The sequence below is a fragment of the Parambassis ranga genome, chromosome 1 (assembly GCF_900634625.1).
Source record: "Parambassis ranga chromosome 1, fParRan2.1, whole genome shotgun sequence".
NCBI classification, from domain to species: Eukaryota; Metazoa; Chordata; class Actinopteri; family Ambassidae; genus Parambassis; species Parambassis ranga.
In genome coordinates, this window is record NC_041022.1 from 22098615 (window position 1) to 22117094 (window position 18480).

Here is an 18480-nt window from a genome sequence, read left to right on the forward strand (position 1 = left end):
TATTTCTTGTATAATCATTTCATGTGTATGCACCTGCGTCGGAAGGCCTCCAGGTGTGTTTTGAGCATGAGCAGCCCCCTCTCGATGCTGGTCAGGCTGGAATGAGCGTCCTTATCCAAGTTGGCAGAGGCCATCAGAAGGCTCTCCATACACTTCCTGATAAACTCCTGCTCCTTTTCCAGGCCAGTTTTACCAGCTGGGGACAGAGGCGGGACACACAGAAGACAAGACAGACGATTAAGTTCAAGGTTAATCTACAGAGAAACAGGTTGGCTAAATTAATCTTGGTTTTCACTGGAAAATATTATAGCATTTGCATTGAGAACTGTCTAACATGTCAAGAACTGTGTATAAAGACTGGAGGGATACTTACCATTGATGTAGTAGGAGTTGATGTACTGAATGGCAGCACGGCTGATATCAGCAGACTGAGCTCTCAGAGCGATTCCCCACAGCTGGTCCATCCCACACAGCTGGAGACACACAAACACGCACAGAACTGAAGTGAACTGACTAAAAACAAGACGATTATGTGTAGACCTCACATGTATTCGTTTCTTAAAAAAGTGAACATTGAGAGTCGATGTACCTCGCAGCTGGAGGCGTTGTCCAGTGCACTGGTAGCCAGACGGGCTAGGTTACAGAGGTGCTGAAAGAGGTTGAGGCCTGTCATGCTGATAGTTTCCGGTTTCAGCTGGGGCATCTGCAGACACACAGTGACATGAACACACTGACACCAACATCTACACACAGCTGCAGCTACTGGTGTACTCCATTCCAGGTTACGTCAAAGCTACCCAACCAAATACATTTATGAAAGAAATGATTTTTGATGTGGTCTGCAAACGTAATCTCTATACCTTCTCCAGGAAGAGGTGTTTGTATGTCTCCATGCCCATGGCGTGCTGGTCTTTGCTGCGGACCTGATTGAGGAACCAGTGCAACGCATCATCGTAACATTCAGCGTCCTCCACAAGACAGTGCCACAGGATGTCCACCTGCTCCAGGCTCAGTCCTGACGGACAGAAACGTACACAGCCTCAGTTACAGTCAGAAGCACAACAGTAAATGTTTCTGTTGCACAACATTGTATGTTTATCCTTTACTTTATGCCCTTTATGTTTATACATTTATTTGGTTACAGTTTTCTGGTGGATCTTCTGGTCTTAAGCCAAGAAGAACAACAAAGATAATTGAGCAATGATCTAGGAAGATCTAGGACTAAAACCAAAAAAACAACAGTGGTAATAACCACTGACAGTTCAATGAGTACAAGAAATTTTCAGTTTGTACTTCTGTACAGATATGTTAACTTTTCAGTGCAATTTACGTCAAATTTCCAGAATTTCTTGGTCTGGTATGAATGGAACTCCAAACTGGTTGACCAGTGACAAGATCTTCGCTTTATTCACTATTTTATCTGGCTTTTAAACATGTTGCACCACTGGGTGAGGTCAGCTGAATTTAAAAGACACTTAAAAATGCTGAAATAATACCAGGAATATGAATCACTCTCTCCCCTTTACACACAGAGATACAGGGGGAGCATTGTTCCCAGTGGAGCAGCTCAGGTTGCATAATGAGGTCTATTTTAGCACATTCCACACAGACTCAGAAAAACCAGTCAGTGAGGGCTCGTTTCCAAACCACTGTTTGATGTGGGTTTCTTCGGGTAATACACTTGTGTTGGCAATGCCAGTACAAACAGCTGGAGAACAGATTTTGCATTTTTAGGCCAAAGTTTTAGATATTTTTTTTTCTTTTTATGGCTCCTAAAGTCTTTTAGAAGATCAATCCTGACATCCATAGCTGTTAGCTATTCTCTCAAACAAAAGACTCACTGTAGAAAGATTTTCTCAATAAGCCCTGTTGTTGACGTTTATGAATTATTGAATTGTATTGTAGCCTGTTGGCCACCAAAACTAAATAAAGTAACACAGTTCTGACCCATGATCTGTAACTATTGTTAGATGATGAATAGTTATGATATTTTCAAAATAGAAAAACTAATTAACTAACTAAAGGCAAACGCCGTTCATCTTAAGAAAAGAATACGATTCTCAGAATCTTACTGAAGTGATCTGGAGATCCCAGTGTAGAAAAGACACAAGTGAGGAACTGCAGACGGACCTGGACCTCTGCACTGTGGCTGTACCTGCAGTAAAGGAAGAGTAGGATTAGCACTGACATTTCTAAAAAGATAAATTATGATGTTGGCCTGAAGAGACACCCAGGTGACAGATAATAAGTTCATCCGTCTAACAGATAAAGTGTGAGGTACTTCCTCATACTGAGGCTAAAAGTTGGTTTCAATTACAACCTCCTTATTATAATGAAGCAAAGCTTTAATGTGACTGAGGTGAGGGCCTGATAGACTCACAGTGCAAATTTGTGCCGATGTTCTCTGACTTCTTGGATGTAGTGTTGCAGGTTGTCGAAGAACAATTTCATCATGTGCAACTCTTTCTCCGCCCACCTGACAGAATCAATAATCACATCAGTGCAAGATTTAAGAAGAAAACATTCACTGTGCCAGCTTGCAGTGTGAGGCAGGGGTACTGTGACACTCGAATGAAACAGTGTTACTCACATAGTGATCCAATGAGTGTCGTAGCTAGAGCCAAACTGCTGAAAAGTGCCAAAAAGTTTGGGTAGTAAACGCAAGGAAACGACAACAGACCTAAAAGAGAAGAATCAAAATAATGGTCAAAATAATAGAAACAAAGAAAATGTTAAAAATGTTCTGGGAAATGCATGTTGTTGCTGTATAAGCAGCAACTACTCTTATCTGTGCACAACATTTGTGTTTTTTTGGATGAAGTAACTTTTATCTGAACTTGTTATCAGGGCACTGCCAACAACAGCAGCCATTCAACATGTCCAATATTTTCCAGGACAAAGTTTAATTCAGTATTAAGATCTAAATTTTAAGAGCACGTTTTATAGATGAATTTGTTATAGTCAAACACTTTTAAAAACCTTGACATCCAAACAACCCGGCAGACACCCAAACTGTTCTAGTGTAGGTCACCCTTACCGATGATGGGCCAAGTTGTCAAGACAACCCTCGATGAAGCGCATTCTGATTTGTCTATCAGTGAACCAACAGACCAGCGAGCACAGCAGCTTCTCTGCTTCATTAATCAGACCCTCAGACAGATGAATCTACACACAAATGAAAAATTAGACCATCTTGTATATCTAACTCCAAATATGAGCCAGGTCTAGAGAGAAAAGTTTGAGCCATACAGCGTCTTCATCTTGCACCAGGTCCCATAGAAGCGTGTTGCCCTTTTTGCAAACATTATCTAGGTTGATGTCAGTCACAGCATGGCTGCTGGAGTACTGGTGTTTGTGAACAGCTGGACCTGCAACAGACATACAGCATTCACACATTTAGGCTTCTTAAATCTTTCAAAGCCGATTATAATTTATGTATGTGTGTAAGGATCTAGCAAAAAAGTAAAAGCAAACTTTTGTGTAGGTCAAAATAACCTGATGATTCTAAACCTTGGAGTGTGGCTCACCTTGCACCAGGTGCTCATGGTAGATAGAGGCCAAGTTGGGGAGGTGCTGCTGCAGGTGGGAGCTGAGCTCAGCATGGGAGTTGATCTGGACCAGCTCCTCCTCGCAGCCTGACTCCTCTCCATCAAAGTCAGCCATGTTCTTCTCTGACTTGGCGCTGACTTGGGAGCTGCTGCAGCTAACATCATCAGCACTAAGCATGTCCTCCACCATAGGACTGGAAAAGAAGAATATTCAATATATAAGTTAGGATACCATGACGGAGCATGTTGTTCCTCAGACCATGGTGGCTTAAAACCAGACACATAGCATACACCCTCAAACTCTCCAGATGCTGAACCCATACTTAGAGGGTCCTTTGAACTTCTCCCTTGCACCATGCTGAGAACATCCTTACAGGTTTTTACCGATTTTTGTGTTGTAATGAACTCCACTTGTTTCTTTATCAGAATCACCACAAAAGGAAGAGTAGCAATCTCACCCTTCGTGATGGTGGTGGTGATGATGGTGATGGTGGTGGTGCTGGGGCCCGATGAAACGGCGGCAGTTGAAGAGCTCACTGCCCATGGCCTCTCCAAGGAAGTCCCCAGGCCGTGGCAGACAAGGAGGTTCCTGAGGGCCCTGTACAATCTGGGAAGGACTAATGTCTGGTGGCTGTTGCTGGGACTCCGTCCCCTCAGGCCGGGCAGACGATGACGAAGAACAAGCATCCAATATCCTCATACGGCCCTCTAAAGATGTTGATGCCGCTGTCACCATGACAGCAGAAGTCTCTGGGTTGAAGGGGAGAACCTTTGGTTTGGTTCCTCCCCCTGAGCCACTGGGCCCAGCTCCCTGACTCGTTCCTTCACCAAGAGCATCCTCGGCCTTTCTTTTCCTTGACTCTGTCTGCTCACGGGGCTCTTTCTGCTGACTGCCTTCAGCAGCCGACCGGTTACCCTCATCTTCATCCTCATCATCATCGTCGTCGTCCTCCTCCTCCTCATCTTCCTCTTCATCATCCTCCTCCTCTTCTTTTAAGGCCTCACTGTCTGCCATGTCATCAGAATGCATCTCACTGCCAGGGCTCCCGGCTGACTGGCTGGCTCGGCTAGAGGCAGCTTCGTTGCTGGAAGCCTCACTGCGACCACTGCTGCTGCCAGGTCCGCTGCTGCCTTCCTCCACACTGTTAGCTGTCTCATCTGAACTGCCCTGCATGGACTCCTGAGGACACACAACTATTTCAGACTGGGGGTATCCAACATATCTGGATTTATTAAGATATCACCGTAAGGAAGTCCTAGCATGCCTAAAGAGTTTTACTTCTAATCCATACTATAGTACTGTTCAAATTTTACTGATTTATATTTTTGTATATTGTATATACCTCTGTATCAGACAGCCTTTGCTGGCTCCTCTTGCTGCCTGTCATCAACTGGTCGTCCATCTCCATGTCGCTGCCTCCACTGTGTTGAGTGTCACTGTTGTCGCTGCTGTCTGGACTGGCAGCTGGTGAGCCTGGAAAGAGGCAAGATGACATCAAAACAATTGAAATATTTTGGACATCAGAGAAGATGTCCAAAAGTTTGAAAAACCAGATTAGAAAGATCTTTGAGTTCCGAACAGTTGGTTAGATGCATTTTGTTAAACCCAGCCTCGTCATCTAAATGTGTGGTCTCAAAACCCAAGCTCATATCAAAAACCTGATTTGCAACAGTTTTCATATCGACAAGAATCCAGGCTGACCTTTCTTGTTTCCCATGGGGAGGTTGGTATTCAGCAGGGAGGCAAAGGAGCTTTGTTTGGAGAGCTGAGCCTTTGCTGCCAGGGCATTGTTCCACAGAGCTTTGATCAGCATAGAGGCCAAGTACAATGTCTGAGGGATAAGGAGACGAGAAATGTAATAGGCAAATAATGCCCACACCAAAATAAAGTAGGGTGAGGTTTACACTGTGTGACGTTTATTTCAGGTTGTGTGTATTACCTGCTCAGTGTGTGCGCTTGGATGCAGACCTGACACCAGGTTCAGGACGTGGCGGAGAGGCACTGGGTCCAGGTTTTTGATGAGTGAAGGGAAAAGGTCATGGATGTAGCGACTACAATGTTTCAGCTAAATGCAAAAACGACATAAATGTCATATTTAGGGGGGAAAGGATCTGGAGGAAACAGGGAAACACTGATTCATTTGTAGAATCAACAGGGCTCAAATTTTGTACTTAATCTGTAACATTAATTCAATGAAATAAAATCTTTCTCTTCATTGCCTGAAAAATAAATCTAAAAGTTCTGAAAGAGTTGTGTGTATATATATATATGTATATATATATATATGTATATATATATATATATATATATATATATATATATATATATATATATAAATATAAATATATATATATAAATATATATATATATATACATAAATATATATATAAATATATATATATAAATATATAAATATATATATAAATATATATATATAATCATTGCGTGCATGTGCAATCTCTACCTTTAAAATTGCTCTCACACAGCTTAATCTAAAATCAACATTTGTGAGATACAAAATAAATACATTTAATAGGACCATCTATAGCGCTCATCACATTACAAGTGCTAATATTTAACATTGCAGGAAACGCCATGCTGTTCAGTGAAGCAACAAAAAGAGTAATGGAGTGAAATAAAGCTATGCAGACGTAACTCGGCTCCGTCTTACCTGAGCTGCAGCCCAGATGCAGTCTACATGCTGTGTGCTGAGTCGGCCTTCTGCAGCCAAAAAGTTCAGGATCACTTGGCACTGTTTAATAATCTATAAAACACACACACACACTGAGAATATGCACTCCTGGGAGAAAACTAAATCACCTCCAGTCTCTGGAGTTGCACTGTTTAACTAAATAAATGTATACTGCTGGATGAAAGACTTACTTCAATGTGCAAATTCGGCCCAAATATGTGCTCCACCACATTGTTGTGGATAAGCCAATCAGCTAGTTCCTTTGCTATTGACCTGAAATGACAAAAAAATGATATGTTAAAGAGACATGCCAATGTAATTAGTGTGACAGGAGCTCAACATACAGAGCAGAAATATTTATATACAGTTAATTAAGCAAAGCAAAAGCCATTACTTTTGTCAATGGATGTACTGGCACCTTGGTGAAAGCTTTGTGCACTGGCATCCGTTTCCTTTTTAACTTACGTTTCTGTGTCGGACACCAGGGACTCATTGTTGCAGACATCATTGAAGGTGTGAAGCTGATTCTGAGAGAACACAGAAAAAAATCCATGATGAGTGAAGAAATAACAGGCTGCATGTTGGTGGCACAACAGGAAATAAAGGAGGTGGTCAACAAACAAAGTAGCCCTAGGCTATAATAATCAGTTTCCTGATAACATAAACAAAAAAGAAAAGTAGCTTTTTTTTTTTTTTAACCAGAATCACACTACAATACCATGTACACTAATAAAGGTCTCCAGCAGGACACTTGCCAGTTGCCGCTGTGCTCCAGGGTAACAACCTACATGAGAATGTGAGCGTGACTCACTGTGATTTGGCTGAGTCCAGCCAGCCTCATGGTGAGAGTGGGGGACATAAAGTATTTGAAGGCAAGGTCCAAGCTCTCCTTGTCGAAGCACAGTGCGCTGTCCAGCGGCTCTTTTACCGTGCTCCACATCAGATCGGCCATATTGCGTGCCGCACTCTGCCGCAGCTCCTGGTCTGACAGCTTACACAGATACCTGAAGACAGCATCCAACATCATTTAGAAATACCCAACAATCACACAGATAACCAAGTGCTCATGTTAGCAGAAATATTACCACACCATTAAGATCTCTTTATCAAACCTCAGAGCATTATGCTTGATCTATATTTAAATACAAATAACCTATTTTCCATATAAACTGAAATGAAACATTTATTTAATTAGAGACCGATTTTGGATCACACTCGTTTTATTCAGAATTTTTTTCAATAAGCTAGCAGTGTAGGAGGACAACAAACTAACTACCAAGACCAAACACGACAAAAACACTCTTTCCTAAAGTCTACAGTGAGCAAAAAAGAAAACAAAATCCAGATTTTGCCATACGCTAGGTGACTATACACATGAGTTTTTGTTCCATATTATATATCTTTAGCTGTTTAAAAGCTGAAATAAACATTTGTTCTTATTAGTATAGATACAACAAAACCTTGGAGAGCAGAATTATGAAATGACACTTGTTTTTATTACATGTTATTCCACCTGTGCCCTTGCTCAGTGAGACTGAAAAGGCAACAAGGCAGCAAAGCATCAACCCGTGTCACATGATTAAGCCTACTAACAAATCCATCTCCTCTGATGTCATGTGAGAAGAGGAAGAGGTTGACTGGAGGCCTGGCAACTGTTGCTATGGCAACAGTCTCTTCCTAGCAACAAACGTGTAGCACTTGGTATTTGGAGTAGAGAGCATGAGCACTGACTGAGGGAAAGACAGAATCAGACATGTCTGGCTTCCTCACCTTAATGACAGGAAACCTCCATTACAGCCGAAGTACAACCGTGTTAAATGAAGTTTGCGTGCAATTTACCAAATCATTAAAAGTGCTGTGATTAAGATTTTAACAAACTGTCTGCTTTGGGTGGAAAAGTTGTTGGATAGTATACTGAGGTGTTCAGATAAATAGAAGGCAAATCTGTCTTAATCTATTTGTTCTCCCACATCCTTCCACGTGTGATTATTGATATGAAATTGTGATGCGTATGGATCCAATGATACCTACTGGATGAATTGACAGTGTATGGAAGATCACTTTTTTTATTCTATAACAGTAAACAAGTGCGACTTTGTGGACATCTGCACAAAGCTGAGACACACATGCTGCTTTAGTTCTAAACAACTGAAACTGTAAACTCACCGTATCACATAGGTTCGGAAAGGTATAATGTGCTGCATGACAGCGGGAATGTGCAACCATATTCGGATCTGTGGGCAAAAACATTATCACATAACATGCTGCTAGAATTTCTTTATTAAATGTTTGCAAGAATTAAAATACACACAAAAGAAAATGACCACAACGATTGTGTAAAAAAAATGCCATTGTTTGCTTGGCAAGACTCACATTGGAGACAATGGTGATGAAGGCGTGGGCAATGGGAAAGGGGAGGCTCTCAGGAGTGCCTGACTCGAAGCACTCCTTCATCAGGGAGAGGCCATGCTTCCCACAGAATAGGCAGACATAGCGCAGCAAATGCAGAGGCACCTCTACATCCTAGAAAATGAGAGAAAAAAACATCGTCTGTCCACTTTCCTGATATAAATATAAACATAAATAATACATTTTGTTGTGGGTATCAATTCAAGTTTGAAAAAAAACATCAAATGTGTATTTGCTTTTATATTTGAGGTGGTAGTTTCCCTTCATATTTCAGCTGAATAGTTTTACAGCCGTTTCTTAATTCCATTCCAAACCCTTTGCCCCTGAGCCTAATGAAAACTTTATTGTGGTGGGAAGGTGAAAGCCATCCAACAGACAGATTATCCAGGGACACATTACTGCTCTCTGGAGGACAGTAACTTCATCTGCAGGAAACCAAAGCATATTCCCTGCCAAAGTCACCAGATTGTAGTGTAAAACGTAAGTTCTCAGCAGAGTTTCTACTGACAGTACAGTACCACATGGAAAAGATGATGAGTTCGGTTTAGAAGTAAAGAATTTCTTTGATTATGATTCCCAACAATGTTTATGTTGGAGCACAATAGAGCTCCTTAGCATGGAATCCGTGAGGATTGGCACACAGTAATAATGTAGGTGTTGACAAAACAACCAAAGAAGGCAGGAAATGTGGACAATACTTGGATAAACAGAGACCTGCCCTCAATACCAAAACCCCAGAACTGGTATTAAACACATAACCCAAAACTATGTTAGGCCATCATGAGCCAGAAACTAGCTACACTTTTTGTCATGAAATGGCAAATGCCTTGGGAAACTTTAAGGAAATCTGTGTTGCACTGGTACTAAAAGTGACTGACACTAGAACTGAATTATGGGTAAATTATTATCTAACAGAAAGTAAGAAGGAGATTTACTATCCCTGTGACATATGCAGTCACCAATATAAAAACAAACAAATGTCAGCTGAGTTAACAGCATAAAATTGATTCAAGACCACAACAGAGCTGAGGGAGGAAACTGGAAACCTCACCTCAGACTATGTTTATATTTGGGTACTCAGCCACCTGGGAATCAGGTTCCTTATGTCAGAAGTGAGATAACCTCTCAGGACAGCCGATTATCAAAACCTTCAACCTTAGTCAATGCAACGAACATATCAGACTGCAGCTGTGTTATAAAGTCGGGATTTTGTGAGGAATGTGCATATTTTCTTATAATACATTCTAAATTTCTTATCTTCTTTTTATTATAAGCAGGTGCAAAACCACAGTAATGAACATGATGATGGAGCCCACCACAACAGCCCATGACCTGTTCACCCTCCTGCCCTCAGGCAGACGGCTGTGCAGCTTCAAAGCTCATACAACAAGGCTGAAATGCATCTTCTTCTCCAAGGCTGAGGTTCATGAACTCTGTGCCATAAGACGTCCTCCGCACTTTTACTGCCCTTATTCTAAAATGCCGTTTGTTTTTTTTTTTTTTTTTTTTTAACAAATAGGTTTTATTGTCAGGATGTCGTCATTTTAGGTTTTATTGTTTGTTTTAGGCAATTTATTACCCAATATCTATTTTAAAGCATATAAACTTACTTGACTTGAAACAATCAAAAATAAAAAAAAAACAATATTTATTTATAATAGGTTTAGAATTAAATATATGTATGTCAGTCTATTTCAAAACCGAATAATCTCATGTTTTAAATTGTTTCCTGCTGCAGGTGTTAAAATAACAAATTGTAACTAAATGCAGCAGCACTATGAAAACTAGGGATGTCCCGATCAGGATTTTTTGCCCTCGAGTCCGAGTCTGAGTCATTTGATTTTGAGTATCTGCCGATACCGAGTCCTGATCCGATACTTTCCGGACTCTCTATAAAGGCACTCATTGCAGCAAAACCTGTGTGTGTGTGTCGCGCTACCGCCACACTGGGAGATTTCACACACGCAGCATTGAAGTCTCGAACCCAGGACCTCTCGCGCCAAAAGCAGCTGTCATACCTCTACACTACAAGACACAGAGCCACCCTGCATAGAAGGCATTAACTTTGACAGCCCTGATAAATATATATCCGAGTCCTGATCGGGAGGTAATGTCCGATTCCGATCGAGTCTGAAATCGGATCGGGACATCCCTAATGAAAACACTCAATACAATTAAGTTAATGTAAATTTCTTACGTTCATGTCACAGAAGGAGCCAAGGATGTTGCTTTCATGAGCAGATATGTCCTGAAAAAAACACCACAAATTTAGACACGTGTCAACAAAATGAACAAGGTTCTGTTCAAATGTGAGTCCTGCTTAGATAGCGTACTTGTCAGGTCTGTGATCTTAGACCTGTTCTTACCTCTATGGTGGGGTGTGTATTGTGTTTGTAGGCTGTGTAAAGGGGGAACTGGATCTGGAAGATCTTGGCCGCACACAGCAGCAGTTTCTCCCTCTCCTCCGTGCTCCAGGAGCTGAAGGGATCCTGGATGTCATTGTTACCATCACTGCTACATCCAGCACCATCATGACCACCACCAGATTCACTGCTGCCTTCCCCAGGACCCAGGGCTTCAACCTGTGCTTCAACTGCTTGGTTGGCCCCCTGATCCTGGCTCTGGGTTCTATTCTGGTTCAGGTCAGGTGTGTCAGCATCCTCTTCAGCAGAGTCTCTTTCCACATTCACAGGTTCATCCTCACCAGGCGAGGCAGGCTGGGGGAGAGAGCCAGGTGCAGACTCACCTCTGCTCCATTCAGACCCCGGCCCCTCCGCCCCAGACACAACCCCTTTGTGTGTGTGATCTTGGGAACTGCAGAGCCGGTCTCTCAGGCTGCTGATCTGAGCGATAACCAGGTTGATGAGGGCGTAGACCAGCTGATTGAAGACCTCCAAATGTTTGTATTCCTTGAAGCAGCACAGACACTGCCTAAAAGACAAAAGTAGAATTAAAGAAGCAATCACCATAAGTGGTCAGTGTGATTCTGGAACCAACCAGATCAGGATCTCACTAAAGTGTAGCTTTTGCAGCTGGTCTTCAGAAAGCTATGGGTGACACATAGATCAAGTGTCACTGTACTACGTGCTCTGTACGTCAGCTACATTATACAGATTGCTCATTGACTTTGCCGAGGCCAAGTTCCTACTGAAATCACTTCCTTTTTCCTTAGTGAGTTATAACTTTGTATACAAGCAATCGCTGTCAACCATCAAACTCAGCATTATACTGCAATGCTTTTAAACTCTACAAAGATGGACACACATACAGACGAGGAAACTGCTTCTTGGTAGTTTAGGAGGAATGAGACAGCAAATTTAGGATGTTCAGCAGCACAGTGTCTCCTTCAGACACCAAATATAAAAACATTCCAGCAGGATGAATAAAAACAGACCCAAGATAAACAGCAAACTAAACAAGCCATAATTACTTGTGTCTTGTTGTCGTTGGCTGGCCTCAACTGTCAGAGCAGATTAAGAGTCTGTGCTGCTCTCACTAAACAGGAATCGGCCCTAAGCTTGGAAATACCGTGTTAAACATGTATATTTATATGAGATATTGATGTGAAAGTAAAAATATTGGGCCACTGCACTAGGTTCAGTCAGAACAAGAAAACTTTGGCAAACATGGTATGAGGATGGTAAGGGTGCTCCAATCAATCGGTATCAAACAGACCAGTAAGGTACTGTAAATTTCATCAAAGTACTTGTTTATATTGAAAACACACTGTGTGTTTCCCACAGAGCAGGTAGCAATTTGTGGTGGCACCTTGCCACCGATGCGAGATAGGGGCTCGTGGTGTGTGCAGAAAGTAGGATTTAAACACACGCTTTCTGAAGCTGCTATAGGTTAAATATACACCAGTATGCTTATCTTCTGACTGATGAGACAAAGAAATACATTTTTACTAGAACCCTGCCTTAACTCCATACATTACAGGCCAGTAGAATTAGTTTGCCCATATAAAGCAAACCCGGCATTTATATTTTTACATTTCATGTTTCATGAATTACTTACCACCCTGAAATCAAAGTTGAGTATTTTACTTCCAGTCTTTAGGTTCTGTATCATTCAAGGAATGGATTGCAAAAACAGCTGAAGGTTTTCATTTCACAATACAACAATGTATTACAGTTTTAGAGATCCTGAAACTTTAAGGCACAAAAGATCAAGTAAAGCCTTGATTTATTCCTGTGTATTCCTTTATTCCTTAACAGTCAGATTACAAAGGAAGCAGCACTGACCTCTGTGTCCAGGAACTGATGTAGCCCAGCACCCGCAGGGCATGTTCCTTTTTTAGCTGGAAGCCTCCTTCACTGCCGTCTGCATCCGATACTGAGGAGAGAAAAAAAAAACCTGTTAGAGAACAGCTGATGAATTTAGGAATATGATGAACACATTTGTATAGTTTATGTATGAGGTTATTTATATGTGAAAGTGACATTTCATTGATCAAATACAAATAAATAACAAAATAGATTCCCCTAAATGACAGTCCAGATCTCCTTGTAATGGATGGATGGATGGATGGATGGATGGATGGATGGATGGATGGATGGATGGATGGATGGATGTGTGCAGTGTGTTTCAAAAAACCTTTACAGAATATTCACAGTATTCATGACCAGCTATCCCAATGGGAACACACCATACTCTATAATACAAATTTCCTTTTGCTGCATCTTTATAACACTGGTTGCATGCTAAAGCATTCTGAGAGATTCAGAACAGTCAAGTTAATTAAATCTTGTCTTTAAAATGGAACTGCAGACATTTCATGTAGAAGATTGCTGATCTAAAGGTGCTCTGATACTTATTGATCAGCTGTCTTCAAAAACGCTGATCAAAGGAGTGAATCAGTCTCACTTTTTTAAAATCAAAGTCCCTGTTTATATTAAAATACGCAATGACACTGTGCTGCTCAGAGAAACTTGACCATTAGTTTAGTTTAACATGCTGCCTGACCAGTCATATTTATTTAAAAAAAGATCTGTGAAATGGGTCTGGAATCCCGTCCCCATCTCTTCCACTTGGTTCAAACCCTACTGCACTAATTTTAAATGTTTATCTAAAATAGAGTTAGTTTAACGTGATGACTCATTCAAGAACGTTCCAGATCCACTATTCAAAATAACTAGGATGGCTGCCGTTGACAAGGAACGACTGAGGAGACAGGAGAAACTGTATTCAGGTGAAAAAAGAGCAACACATCACTTCTAGACATAGAAATGACCACCAGTGTTTTACCTAAACCCATGTAACCTCTACCCAGGTATACACATTTCACATGGCTCTACTGCATATATTTTTTAAAGTCACACCCAGTTCAGAGGAATCTTGTGTCTACTGAATCGTGGACCTGATTTGGACAGACAGCACACCAAGAAACAACAACAGTCTTGGATCCACCATCTAGACCATATCCACACAACTTCTCAATGAAACTGATCCGATACATTTTTAGGTCCGAAAAAAAAACTGACTGAGGCTTCGAGATAAACCTTCACCCTAGTAATTGGGAAGAGAAACATGGGTGTAAAACTGAACTCAGCTGCAACTCTGCATGGGTAAACACACAAAGAGGAGGGAGACAACTTCAATGTGTGATCACACTCCTTAGCTCAGCAGTGACTGAAATGTTCAGCCAGACTGGCTGTGTTTAAATATGAATGTTCCAGCTGTGACACTATAATAAATGCTGTTCAAATGGAGTGCCTTTTTAAAGGCAGCAAAGTGTGGGCCGCAAAAGATCTGAAGCACTCTGAATGCAAAATATGTCAAAAACATCGCAGACAGGAGTGTGTGTCATTAATTCATTCTATTATGCTGTCTGACTGTTCTATGCTGTTATTGCAATGTAATTGTTCTGTATGTTCATTTAAACATGAGTAACATCTCTTCAATATTCAAACATGACCTCACAACTACATGTAGATGTCCTAGAAATACACGGGTACAATGTACAGTGTGTTGGTGATAAATGGTGTCAGCTAGAAACATACACTTCCATCTTATTATACATGTATTAAAACTTAGGATCTAAGTTTTTTTCAGTGAAGAATCAAGGATGATGAACCAACACATAACAGCATTACTAATATGTTGATATTTTAAGTTTAGTTTATACTAATTCATCACAGAATTCAAATTAAAGCTGAAAATGAACGATCATCAATAATGGCATTAGTAAAATTCAACAACCAAAGCAAAGGACAGAACTATTGATCCTACGAGGATGATGAATGTCTGAACAAAATGTAACAACAATCCTTCAAAGAAGCACTGCAATATTCAGTCTGCATCAAAGTGGTAAATTCACTGGTCCCTATGTTGCTAGCATAGCAATACATGATTTACTGTCCCTAGGTCAATCCCAACTCACAGCTGGCATTCAAGGTCGCCTTGCTATCAACGCCAAACTTCATATGTCCAGAAAGTAAACAATTCTTCTAGAATAACCTCACCACCTGTGAGCCCACACGAAAACCCTGTTTGTGTTCTACTCTTTGAGTATTAAAACATTGTTAGACATGGTCAGCAGGTAGAAGGTTGGTTCAGCATGTTGGTGCATGCCTGTGTAAATGCTGAGGTGCTCAAAAATGGAACTTTAGAGAAACTGTGGTTGTTTCCCTCTTAAATACGCATATGCTTGGAGTGCGTGTCATCCTACTGTCCTACACTTGAACTTTTACCACATTTTTTTTTGGTACTGGGTCATTGGTTACTGTCACCTCAACGTGAATGAACCCATTTTGTTGTCCCTCACACCTACTTTTAGTAGCATTTATTTTAATATGAAAACAAATGCACTTAACATGTCCCTGTAAGTGAGACAGTGAACTAACCAAAGCATCATACAATCCTGAAATTTCACAAATAAAGAAACTTCTCATCAGCATGCATCAAATGATGATTTTCATTACTAAAATATCAACTCATCAAAACAATGATATTAAGTTTGTAAACGTGAAAAACAGAATATTGCCACCTTTTTGTAAAGTTAGCCCTGTGTTGGGAAACACTAGGTAAACAGAGACCCTCATCTCGCACACACACAAATACTTGCTGCAAATCTGAGGTCACAGGTCACCTACAGACACAGCACATGGACCTGCCAGTCATGTTGACAGAGCTGCCGCAGCTGACAGCACCCAGCTGTGGAACAACCATCTCAGCCCATCCGCAGTGTTTACGCTGGTTTGTATCAGTGAAATAGTTAAAGCATTGTTCTGTTGCCACCGACAAAATAAACACAAAACAAACTTAAACCAGTTTCACTTTTGAAGAGGTAAAAAAACAGCAATTATCAGCTATGAGCTGAACAAGGGGAAAGCAAAAACAATGACCTTTGTCTAATTTTACCCAACTCAGCACAAGACAACAATCATTTCTTTGTTAAAAAAAAAACTTGTATGACAATTTTGTTTTGATACTCAAAGTCTGGTATTCTATCCACCTAGCACCTGTAATTCCCCCAAGACTACCCAGAGATGATGACACACGGCATTGCAGCCAAAAATAAAGGCACAATATAATATAATAAATAACCTGTAAGTGACAACCCTTCCAGGGCAGGCATTTTGACCCAGCACCATCAGTCAGCCACACTACTCACACTCTGACACAGTTATGATATATTCCCAAATAAGTACTACTCCTCCTCCTTCTCAGTTAAACCAACTTCAGCTATATTTTGGAAAGTTCACGTGGTGCAGCAGAGTAACACCCGAGGTTTGTTATGTTTGGAGTGGAGAGCTATGCTACGGTCAGGTGCAAGACTGCTCATTAAAGCAGTTTCCCTGAGAGGATCTCTCCGTCTCTCTCCTATAAACACGGAGAGAAAGAGATCAATAGCATACAATGGGTTGGACTGCTACACAAATATAACCTGTTAATATTTCCTGCAACCGCGAGTTTAAGGCCACTGGTATAGGAAGGATATGTTTGCTGTTGTCTTTACGTCCTTAAGTGCTGCAGGGCCTGGTTAGCACTTCTGGACGGCTAAGTTCTGCTATAAATGCAGCCTTGTATTTACGTTTGTTGGCTTAAGCTAGCCGTGATGTAGAAATGGGACTTCAAGGCAATATGTCCTTTAACATTGCCATCAGGATGGTCAAGGAAAGGAGCTAATTATGCTACATATATCTAGTCGAAAAATGCATGCGGATTAACGATGTGCTATATGCCAAAATATGCGCCTCGATGCAGCCGTTAATTTTCTAAGGCTAGCTTAGTTGCAGCTAGCTAATAACATTGTAAAGACTCGCCAAAACACTCGAGAAATCAACATCATCATCTTCGTGTCGGTTCTATTAACTACTAGTGTATTGTGGAGGTACTAGGCCATTGTGAACTCTGAATGTGGCCATTGGTAAAACAATGGGTGGCAGCGGAGTGGACAGCTAGCAGACTGACCTGACAAACACATCAAACAAAGTCAGACTGCTGGCTAGCTAAACTAGCTAACTTCCAAATCGGTGCAACCTGCGTTTTAAAATATCGACATCCCTAAATATGTCGAATTTGTTGGGTGTTCAACTGTACTAAAGTGTTTTAACTTATGACTGAGGTGTCACTTACAAAACTAATCGAGTTAATACGATTTGAATCGGTTTTGGAGCTAGAGTTGTGTATAGTGTTTGACAGACAGGCCCAAAAAACAGCCAGTTTGGATGGGAAATGGCAGCATTCAATCAATCGGACACAGTTTGACAGTAAGACGTTACTGTCACCGAATGTAACATGTGAAGTCTGTATTGCAGTTTTATCGTTGCAGAGCCTGCATGGAAGGACAAGCTAACCAAGAAAAAAGACAGTTATATTTAGCTAGCCACGAAGCTAACATGCTTCCATCAGTGGACAGCGACGCTAACATCAAGCAGCTAGTTCAGCACCGTGTGGTGTAAATAAAACAATTTGTTTACTTACTTTCATTTAAAACCTCCACCAGCTCGGCGCAGTTTTCACACATTGTTCATAAAGAGGCAAACTGAGTGCTGCTACTCAAACCATTGCACTGGAAACTGTTGTTGGCTGGCAGCTGGTTGTTTTGGGGGTAAAAAGGCCCAGTGGAGGGAATGATTGGTGAAGGTTATTCCACCAAATGAGACCAGGGGAGTCCGCAAGGTGTAGAATGTGATTTGCATCCAAGCGAAGCTGATGTACACCAAAAACTACGAGACACTGGAAGGCAGAAATCGAGTCAGTCTCCGATCTGAGCGTTACTTGAGAGAGTAGACACAGCAGCCATGTTGAAAAAGGAGGGGAGGGGGGGCGACACAGCATGTAGGTAGTTCGGGACTTTCCGTCTCGTCTCCTTCGCCCGTTCGTTATTCTTCGGTGTTATCGCGATATCTCTAAAATGAAGTAACGTTTACATCTTTTTCACTTTTTTTCATGAGTGCAAGGGCCAGTGCTGCACAAAAGCTGATGATTTATAGAAAGAAACATTCTGACCAACTTTAAAACACAAGCCCAACTAAGCAAAGCAGTAATTTGAAGTTTTATTTTTGTGTATTTCTTTGGCATAGCCACATACCATCTCTGGTAATCTCAGTGGAATTTGCATAAATTAGCGTAGCATCCAAGGACTGATTTGATAGTATGCTATGCCATGTGTGTATCATACGTCATATGTAAACAAGAACAGAACATTACTTTGCAAACACTACGTTCTTTCTTGCTTAAGAAACCATCCAACCATTTAAAATAATTTCCATTACAGAATACCTGTATCCCCTGCTTTGAATAATTGAAGTCTATTTTCAATTCATGTTTGCCTGATGACTTTCTTTCCTTGTTCAAAATCAATTTTATTTTTTATTTTCCTG

The 18480-nt window shown here is 41.0% G+C and overlaps 1 protein-coding gene across 4 annotated transcripts in view; it reads right to left on the bottom strand.

Moving 5' to 3' along the window:
* The window catches only part of LOC114438487 (ubiquitin carboxyl-terminal hydrolase 34-like), a 33791-nt gene extending 15876 nt beyond the window's left edge, over positions 1 to 17915 (bottom strand). For 3 of the 4 annotated variants that reach the window (XM_028409913.1, XM_028409903.1, XM_028409893.1), the window contains exons 1-24: positions 17579 to 17621; positions 12895 to 12985; positions 11017 to 11581; positions 10848 to 10898; positions 8615 to 8764; positions 8408 to 8475; positions 7053 to 7245; positions 6707 to 6768; positions 6433 to 6514; positions 6221 to 6313; positions 5489 to 5614; positions 5251 to 5380; positions 4892 to 5022; positions 4007 to 4728; positions 3528 to 3742; positions 3250 to 3368; positions 3038 to 3165; positions 2591 to 2680; positions 2381 to 2476; positions 2073 to 2155; positions 861 to 1015; positions 590 to 703; positions 374 to 473; positions 34 to 196 (exon numbers count right to left, since the gene is read on the bottom strand). In XM_028409913.1, coding sequence (XP_028265714.1) covers positions 34 to 196; positions 374 to 473; positions 590 to 703; positions 861 to 1015; positions 2073 to 2155; positions 2381 to 2476; positions 2591 to 2680; positions 3038 to 3165; positions 3250 to 3368; positions 3528 to 3742; positions 4007 to 4728; positions 4892 to 5022; positions 5251 to 5380; positions 5489 to 5614; positions 6221 to 6313; positions 6433 to 6514; positions 6707 to 6768; positions 7053 to 7245; positions 8408 to 8475; positions 8615 to 8764; positions 10848 to 10898; positions 11017 to 11581; positions 12895 to 12985; positions 17579 to 17621 — 3770 coding nt within the window. Of the gene's footprint in view, positions 1 to 33; positions 197 to 373; positions 474 to 589; positions 704 to 860; positions 1016 to 2072; positions 2156 to 2380; positions 2477 to 2590; positions 2681 to 3037; positions 3166 to 3249; positions 3369 to 3527; positions 3743 to 4006; positions 4729 to 4891; positions 5023 to 5250; positions 5381 to 5488; positions 5615 to 6220; positions 6314 to 6432; positions 6515 to 6706; positions 6769 to 7052; positions 7246 to 8407; positions 8476 to 8614; positions 8765 to 10847; positions 10899 to 11016; positions 11582 to 12894; positions 12986 to 17578 lie in introns of all 4 variants that reach the window. The other variant, XM_028409883.1, reaches the window with a different exon arrangement.
* Positions 17916 to 18480: the final 565 nt, after the last annotated feature.